Source organism: Aphidius gifuensis, linkage group LG6 (genome assembly GCF_014905175.1).
Source record: "Aphidius gifuensis isolate YNYX2018 linkage group LG6, ASM1490517v1, whole genome shotgun sequence".
NCBI lineage: Eukaryota > Metazoa > Arthropoda > Insecta > Hymenoptera > Braconidae > Aphidius > Aphidius gifuensis.
The window spans coordinates 6,378,337-6,387,711 of NC_057793.1; the positions used below are offsets into that span (position 1 = coordinate 6,378,337).

The 9,375-nt window shown below is 25.1% G+C and overlaps 1 protein-coding gene across 2 annotated transcripts; it reads right to left on the bottom strand.

The window, feature by feature from the left end:
- Positions 1-1,231: 1,231 nt before the first annotated feature.
- LOC122859095 (serine/threonine-protein kinase BRSK2) lies at positions 1,232-8,906 on the bottom strand. 2 transcript variants are annotated; one of them, XM_044162461.1, is made up of 11 exons: positions 8,859-8,904; positions 7,549-8,409; positions 5,258-5,438; positions 5,052-5,192; positions 4,416-4,982; positions 4,106-4,336; positions 3,681-4,030; positions 3,307-3,602; positions 3,054-3,228; positions 2,507-2,736; positions 1,232-2,299 (listed from the first exon to the last, which is right to left on the bottom strand). In XM_044162461.1, exons 2-11 carry the CDS (start codon positions 7,646-7,648, stop codon positions 2,075-2,077), a joined length of 2,496 nt encoding a protein of 831 aa, XP_044018396.1. In that variant the 5' UTR covers positions 7,649-8,409; positions 8,859-8,904; the 3' UTR covers positions 1,232-2,074. The 2 variants fall into 2 exon arrangements, with proteins under 2 accessions (XP_044018396.1, XP_044018397.1); XM_044162462.1 differs by having other exon boundaries at positions 2,525-2,736; positions 7,549-8,906.
- Positions 8,907-9,375: the final 469 nt, after the last annotated feature.

Below are 9,375 nucleotides of genomic sequence, written 5' to 3' on the forward strand. Positions count from 1 at the left end.
TTAATTTGTATTAAATTAATTGAATGTTTGTAATTTAATGAATGATTTTTTGTTTGTCACTTGAAATTTTATTTTGATATTAATATTTAAAAAAATTCTAGTTGAATTTTTAACGGTACGTACACAAGCCATTTTTACACAATTAATTGAACACATCGATAAATTTTAATTTGTGTTCAATTGCCCATGTGTCTTCTAATCTTTGTGTTATTTATCGATGTGTTCAATTAATTGTGTAGAAGTGTGTACAAAAAACAATAATGTTTATGTAAAAGTGCGTGAATCCTATTCAGCCTCAAAAAAAAAAAAAAAATTTCAGTAAATATAAGTGTTTTATTCTAAATTAAATATATATTATTATATTATAAATTATTAGCTAGCTGTACATATATATTATATATGTACTAGCTAATAATTTCGAATATATAATTTTTTAGTTAAATTTATTAATTTTTTTTGTTTTATGTATTGCAATAATGCCGACCATATATTAAAAACAAAAAAAAATTAAATTGAAAATACTGTCGTGGATTTAATCTTGACTATCTACTCAGCCAACTAATTCATTACGGCTTTTCCGATACGGAGAAATTTACGGAAAATACGGGGAAACATTTACAGATTTTACACAAAATGTTTCACCGTAAGTTTTTCCGTGAACCTGTATATCGTAATGTCCCCGTAAATTTCTTCGTACACGGTGACAACACAGCATTACCGTATAATTATTATTATAAAATTTAAATATTTCGAAAAGCATAATAAAAAATTCAATCTATGTAAGAATGACAAATTAATATTGTTGTTAAACTTTTTTTAAAATTCTTTCTTGGTGTATCAATTATTAACATTCAAAATTAAAATAATAATAATAATAATAATAATAATAATATCGTAGTATTAGAGGCAAAAAAGCGTAAGTATCAATTTGGAAATTTATTAATTTTTTATTTAACATTAAAAACAAGAAAATGACTTGAAACTTTTTTTTTTGAAAAATACTTGTCGACCCCTTTGCAAATTTCTCGGTGAATTAAAATTTATTAATACTGAAAAAAGCCTATGCTTCATGTGTTAAAAGTAAAGAGGTGTATCTCAATTGTTATTAAAATCAAAGAGTCTACATATAGGTCTTTTTGATCATTTGTTTTTCATTTAATCAATGTATTTCTTGCAAAAAAATTAAAAAATTTCGAGATACATTTTTTCAACTTTTAAACAGAACGTTTTTTTTTTTTCCTTTTTGCAACAAGCATTATAATTTTCAATGCAAAAAAATTAATAATTAAAACAAAAAGAATAATAATAATAATAATAATTTAGTTGATTAATTTTATAAATTGATATTTAATAAATATTTAAATTGTAAATTTTCAATAAATATATTCAAATCGACACGTTATTTCAATGAACTTTTTAATTTTTCCATAATTTAATATTCAATGTGAAAAACAAATAAACAATAATCTTAATTTATTATTATTATTATTTTAAATTCAAATAATTATTTGGTGTTGATCTAAATATATTACTAGTCATCATGGGCGTATGTTTTTTTTTTTTTTCTTTTTTGTTATTGTTTACATTAACGTATTATTATTATTTGTTTAATATATGAAATATATTTTTTACGATTAATCAGCCACTGGATATGTTTGTTGAGAAAATATATATATAATCATCTCGTTAAATATTTGATTAATTAATTAATTATCATATATATATAATAATATTTAATAATAGTTTTTTTTTTTATTTTTACACACAGCAAGTTTATGTTGATTGCACATAATTGTCCCGAAATATATATTTATATAATTACGAATTATATATATGCCCATATTCGACAAATTCGACAACACACTTTATCAACTAAAACCACAATTTAATAAACAATAATTATTCATTTAATTTTAAATAAAAATAAATTAAATAGTTTAATAGTTTTTTTTTTTTTCTTCCCCTGCTAATCAACACTTTAACAATGAAAAAAGGGTAATCACCAAAATCGACGTTTACCATTCCATAAATTTCCAACATTTGTAAATAATTCCATTTGGAAATTCTTATAGTATCACGCTATATTATTACCACTCATTGTTGTAACACATTTTTTTTCTGGTGTATTTTGACTTTCAGAATTACTACGTACTGCTTTTGATGGACTACCTGATGTTGTTGAATCATCACGAGTCAATTGATTGTTGTTATTACCAGATGTTGAACTACGACGTCCATTTTCATGTGTTGGCGATTTAACATCAAATGCTGAATTATCAGAATCCAGGTCCGAGTCAATCTGCATTTATCCAAACAAAATTATTTATGTTTTTTTTTTTTTCAAATAAAATGAATACTATCATTTTATTTAATGCTATTAGGTATTTTTTTTTCTAAATTTCTAATTTATATTTTGCTTCCCAATGAGATAATGAGATGTATATTTTTTTGAATTTTATTATGAAGGATTTATTTGATTAATGGAATGATGATGAGCATGTGATACCTTGCTAAAACAAACTACCTGTCTGGTAGCTGGATGTGGATTTAAAAATAAACGTTCACTTGTATCACTTCCACAACTGGAACTTTCACTCATATCTGTGGTAAATTTTCTTGATGCTCTTGGACTTGGTGGTGCTGCACGACTTTGTCCACCAAATGATATACCAACATTTCTCGAACAAACTTGTACTTGTATATGTTCACAAACTCTTCTGAATCTTCTAATATTACCTAAAAAATCATTAAAAAAAATACAATTTATTATTAAATAAAAACAACAACAACATGTTTCAAATTATAATAATGATCAAGTAAAAAAATATATACATAAACTAGATAATACATATTTTGTAAAATATTATTTTTTTTCCTGGCAGTTGAAGCAAGTGATACGTGCCAAGGTAGCATCGATTTACTTGGCCATTGGATTAATGCCAAATGCTAAAGTGTTTATCCATTCGTGTGTTAAAAGAAACACACACACTTACAAGTATAAAGTGATGATAATAATAATGATAATTGAATTTAAATTAAATTAAAAAACTTACCACTTAATAGTGTAAATGTTATAGCAAATAACGGCTCATTTGGTTGTTTCGATATTGCACTAATGTCAACTTGAAAACGTACTTGTCGTTGAAACATTGCTGGACCAGTATTACCACGTTTCCATTCAACTTTAAATGACATTGGTGAACTAACACTGTGTGATAATTCAGCAATCTAAAATTGTAATTTATCCAATTAATCATATGATTCAATAATATTGTCCAATTTAATTTAAATAAATATGTATCTTACCGATAAAAATGCATGTATTAAATCAGCTTTAACACTTGCTAATGGTTTACCCTTGACGAGTATTGTAAATGTTTCATCTTTTTCAGTAGCCATTAAACTACCAAACCATGATCTTTTTGTTAATTCTGGTGATGAATCTGGTGTTAAATGTACCTCTTCAGTACTTGTAAGTAATTTACGTCTATGAAATCTTGGTGAGCCAAGAAATGAATTTTTAATTGTTGTTAAACGTGATCTCCAATGATGTGCACCAGAACCAGCACCAGTATGAGGTGATCCAGGTGGTGTTAGACCAACTAATTTATTTTAAAACACATCATTAGTATATAATAAAAAATAAAATAATAATTTAAATAATAATTTCGAATAATTACTTGATTGATTTTCATTGAGTTCAATTGATACACTACTAAGTGGTTGTACAGTTGTTGTTGGTGTTGTTGGTGTTGTGGTTGTTGTTGTAGTTGTTGTTGTAGTTGATGAATTTATTATTGTTGAATTAGTTGATTGTCCATTTGCACTACTTGTACTACCAATTGATAGCCTATGTGGACTGTGTGATGATTGTCCATGATGTGAACTTGGTGATGCTCTATGTGGACTTAATAAACCAGCAATATTTGGACTATGAAGTGGTGAACCAACTGGTGTTGATGAGTGTGAATGTGATGATGAGTGTGTATGTGATCCAGTTGATGGTGAACGTCTTGCATGATGTCTTGCACTGTATTAAAAATAATAATCGAATATATTAATAGAAATAATATTAATTTGTATTTTAAATAATTAAATTATTAACCTTGTTTGTCTTCTTGGTGTTAATGGTGAACCATGACTAATTTGTCCAAGATTTAATGCTGCACTACCATTAACACGACATGTATCAACACGTTTTTTTGGTGGATCTGATTCTGATTGTACAGATGTATTTCTTAGACCACTTCTCATTGCTTCCATTTCATCTTCACATGCTGGTCTTCTACGTTTACGTTCAAGTAATAAAAAGTAAATAACTTTTTCTGTATTATGACTGTAATTATAAATTTAATTTTATTATTATTAATAAGTATTGTTGTTGTTGTTGTTATTGTTGTATAAATTATATTTACTTTGGACTTAATAATTCTTGTATTAATTTTTCACGTTCTTTAAAACAACCAAGACTTGCTATTGCTTGTAATACATCAGGATCAATAGCATCAATTGATGGTATAACATGTGTTTGTACAACTTCCATCATTGATAATTCTAATTCAAGTTCACCTTTACCAGCAGCAGTAACCCATATGTGTTTATTAATATCAGCAAGTGTTAAACGTTTATCTGGATTAACTTCAATCATTCCACGTAGTAAATTTTGACAATCTGGTGGTACAAAATGTGGTATATGAAATACACCACGTTTAACTTTTTCCAATAATTGACGTAAATTATCATCATCAAATGGCAATGCACCAACTAATAATGCATATAATATAACACCACATGACCATACATCTGCTTTTCTACCATCATATTTTTCACCACGTATTACTTCTGGACATGCATAATGTGGTGAACCACAACTTGTTTCTAGCATTGAACCAGCTGGTTGTAATGATGCCATTCCAAAATCAGCTATTTTAATATTATTTTTTTCATCGAGTAATAAATTTTCTGGCTTTAAATCACGATGGCTAAATACAATTAAACAAACAATATAATTAATTTCCTTTAAAGATACTTTTTATATTATTTTATCTTACCATATATTGTGACTATGACAAAAATCTAATGCTGATATTATTTGACGAAAAAATCGCCTAGCTTCTTTTGGTGTTAAGCGTGCTTTTTTAACAAGATAATCAAATAATTCACCACCTGATACATGCTCCAATACGAGATATCTATAATTATATTTAAAATTTTAATTTATTTATTAATAAAATAGTTATAAATTATAATTACTTACAAATATTTTTTATTCTCATAAACGTCTGATAAACCAAGCACGTGTGGATGATCAATGAGCTTCATTATGGCTATTTCACGTTCCACCTTCATCAACACAGATTCTGATAATTTTTCACGGTTTATTATTTTAATTGCCACTTTTTTACCAAGTACACAATGAACACCAAGCTTTACCAAACCTGAAATTTTTATTTGAAATTTGAAAAAAGACATTCAATTAATTCAAGAACACAAGTTTTTCTCAATTATATTTTAATTGTTTTTTTTTTTTCGTTTATTAAGAGCATGCGCAAAAAAATAATATGTCATATTATGACATGTGCTTTCTGGTAATCAAAAATTAGCCAAAAGAAAATTTAAAAAAAAAAATATTATTTCGTTGTAACAAAAGAAAATTTGTCTACTGGATTAATTACGAGTGGCATGCAATTTTAAATTTCCGTTGGTAATAAAATATAATAATAAAATTTTAACAATTATTGATTACTGAGGGTATAGTAATTTGTGGAATTGTGCCACAGGCAATGTAAAATAAAAAATTTAAATAAATACTTGATGATTAAAAAAATTACTACACGAAAGAAAAAAAATATTCAGCTATATAATGAAAGATTATTTTTAGAAAATTTAGAAGAGATGTTATTAACAATTATTATCTAATAAATTAATAGAGGAAAAATTTGTAAATGGCAAAAAAAAGCTCTGTTTAAGAGTGAAGAGAAATTATCTCATGAATTGAACAAAAGGTGAAGGAAAAGAAAAATATATATTTCTAGTTATTGATAATTAATTAATTAATCAAATATTTAACGAGATGATTATATATATATTTTCTCAACAAACATATCCAGTGGCTGATTAATCGTAAAAAATATATTTCATATATTAAACAAATAATAATAATACGTTAATGTAAACAATAACAAAAAAGAAAAAAAAAAAAACATACGCCCATGATGACTAGTAATATATTTAGATCAACACCAAATAATTATTTGAATTTAAAATAATAATAATAATAAATTAAGATTATTGTTTATTTGTTTTTCACATTGAATATTAAATTATGGAAAAATTAAAAAGTTCATTGAAATAACGTGTCGATTTGAATATATATTTATTGAAAATTTACAATTTAAATATTTATTAAATATCAATTGATAAAATTAATCAACTAAATTATTATTATTATTATTATTATTATTTTTGTTTTAATTATTAATTTTTTTCATTGAAAATTATAATGCTTGTTGAATTAAAGAGGAAAACAATTTGTAAGTGCAAAAAGGAAAAAAAAAAAAGCTCTGTTTAAAAGTTGAAAAAATGTATCTCAAAATTTTTTTATTTTTTTGCAACAAATACATTGTTTAAATGGAAAACAAAAAATAGTTAAAGTTTAAAAAGCATATGGGGATATGGGGATCTCCGTATAAACTTGTGCTTTTTTATTTTCAATTATTTTTATAATATATTTAAAGATCAACAAGACCTTTATGCATACCCTTTGGTTTTAATAATAATTGAGATACGCTTCTTTACTTTTAACAAATGAGACATATACGCTTCGTTCAGTATTAATAAATTTTAAATCACCGAGAAATCATACGAGAATAAAATTTCCAAAAAATGACAGTTATGATTTTAAATTTTTAATGCAACGACGATACATGAATAATTTGCTGAGACTTGAGACACGCCCTGTGCATATACTCAAATCATGAATCACAATTCATTTAATTCATCTGAAGTAATTAATAAAAAATTTTATTCACGTTAGGGAGATATATTATAAAAGCAAATATTCACCGGGTGTGCAGTGGAATGTGATTGAAATGGGGCGGAGTCTATACAACGGGGTGGTGAAATTGAGAAGGGGGTTTTAAAAAAAAAAAATTATCCTTTTTTATTTAACTTTCAAGTTCGATACGAATACTCTTCAAATTTTATTATTTAAAAAAAATATAAATAAATATGCATGAAACAAAAAAAAAAGCTCAGTATATCAAAGTGAGGAATAATATTACCAATTTAAAAAACTTTATCTTTTTTAAATTTTACATAAAAACCATCATAAAAATTCTAAAATAAAAAATATAAAAAATATGAATATATAAAGCACAATAAATAGAAAAAAAAATAATAGCAAAATGAACAAAAAAAAAATGTGTCTTTGATCTTTTATATGTTACAGAGAAAAAAAATAAAATAAAAAAACAAAAAATCTATAAATTTTACATGTTTTTTTTGTTGTTATAATTTAAATAAATAAATATATTATTTTCAACTGACCAGTTTGACCCTTTCCAAGAGTTTTTTCAAGACGATAAGGTCCAACATATTGATGTGTCTCTTGGGCATTAGACCCAATTGGTCCATCTTTTCCCTGCATTTTATTTATTTTTTTATCCCTTATCCAGCCGTAATTTCAAACAACTTTTATCCTCTTTTTATTTATAATTTTTTTTTTTTTCAATTAAATAATAATAACGGCAATAACAATAAACAATAAAAAAAAGCTTAATAATTTTTTTAATTTATTTTTCGTTTTACTCAGTGATTATTAAAAAACCATCACAAGAATATTTGAATTTTTTCATTTTCATTTTAATCTTCATTTTCATTTTTCCTATTAATGTTTTTTTTTTTATTTTTATTTATTTTTTTTTATACAAGTAAAATTGTAATGCACTGAGGTGAAATATATTATTCACCTTCGTTGTGCTGCGCGTGTTTTCCACGTTTTTAAAATCATCAATTGGACGATGCCGGTTTGGCCGTTGAGGCCGAGGCCTCGTCCTCTTTTTCATATTCTATTGTATTTCCATAAATAATTCATATTTTATTTATTATTTATGTTTATTTTATAATTATCAATATAATTTATTAAACAATTAAACAGGTATTGATAAATTTTTAAAATTATATTTCGTTTTAATCAATAATTCCGTAATTATTAGCTTTGAAATACTTGGTGTTATTTAAATATCAGAGTTAATTTTTAATTATTATTTTTAATAATATATATTTTAATTTTTTTAGTGGTCATTTGAAAGTCACGATTCATGAGAATTACCAACAACGACGCTCACCATCGACACACACACTGAATATCTATGGATAAATGTCGCCATATTTTCCCCAATTTTCCACCTCAAAGAAAAATTTAAAAAACAAAAATTTTATTTTTTCACAAATTTAATTTTTTTCATCAATTCACCATCACTTGATTATTTCACTTTTTTTTTTTTTCATCTACCACCTATGAAAAAACAAAAAAGATCAAAAAAAGATAAAAACCACCCCCAAGTGTCTTGCTCGTAAAATCAAAATAAAAATAATAAAAAAAAATCCCCACAGAGAATTAATACAAATCAAAAATATTGATTATTTTGTTTAATTTATTTTTTCAAATAAAACAACAGTAACTATACAATTTTATAATCCAAAACAATTTAAAGAAAAAAAAGCAATAAAAGCTCTGTCTTAAAAAAAGATCGAAAATTTTTTATAAATTAATAATTAATTGTTGTTTAATATAGTGACAATAAATTTTGGATAAATATTAAAATAAAAAATGAAAATTAAAGTTGTACTCGCACCAAGATTTTTATCCCTTTAAAACACGGAACCACAAGCCAGTGAAGATAGAACAGAGTGGAACAGAGCCAAGGGTGGAAGGCGCTCCCAGTTCGATTATATGCTTGAGTTTATTGCGCGCGCAACAAACCACCCACATCATCCCCTATATATATTGACTGGGTGGTTTTTATCATAATACATATATACTATTGTGTTTAAAATATAAATGTATGTATATATATATTTTTGTGCGGGGGTGTATTGAGGTGCCAGACGCGAGTCACCCTTCGTTGAATATATATACGTACAAACACTGTGCACTGGTTCCTTTGGTTTCTTTCATATGTTGTGTCTTCATGCTTGGCTTCGTTACACGTTTCTCATTTAAACATATATATAAATTAAATACAACATCCTTTACATTGTTTTATAAATTTATTTATATTTATAGGTACTTGTTGTTGTAACTAAACATTTAATTATTTATCTATTTTTTTTTTTTAATTTTAAATGATTATTGGAAATATAGACTTTTTA

Bases quoted from the DNA above. Each gene is read 5' to 3' on its own strand.
- LOC122859095 (XM_044162461.1), bottom strand. From the start codon at position 7,648: ATGCAGGGAAAAGATGGACCAATTGGGTCTAATGCCCAAGAGACACAT. The intron at 4,983-5,051 runs GTAAGATAAAAT...AATTGTATTTAG, and splicing joins TGTCATAGTCACAATATATG to CCATCGTGATTTAAAGCCAG. The intron at 2,737-3,053 runs GTAAGTTTTTTA...ATGATTTTTTAG, and splicing joins AACATTTACACTATTAAGTG to GTAATATTAGAAGATTCAGA.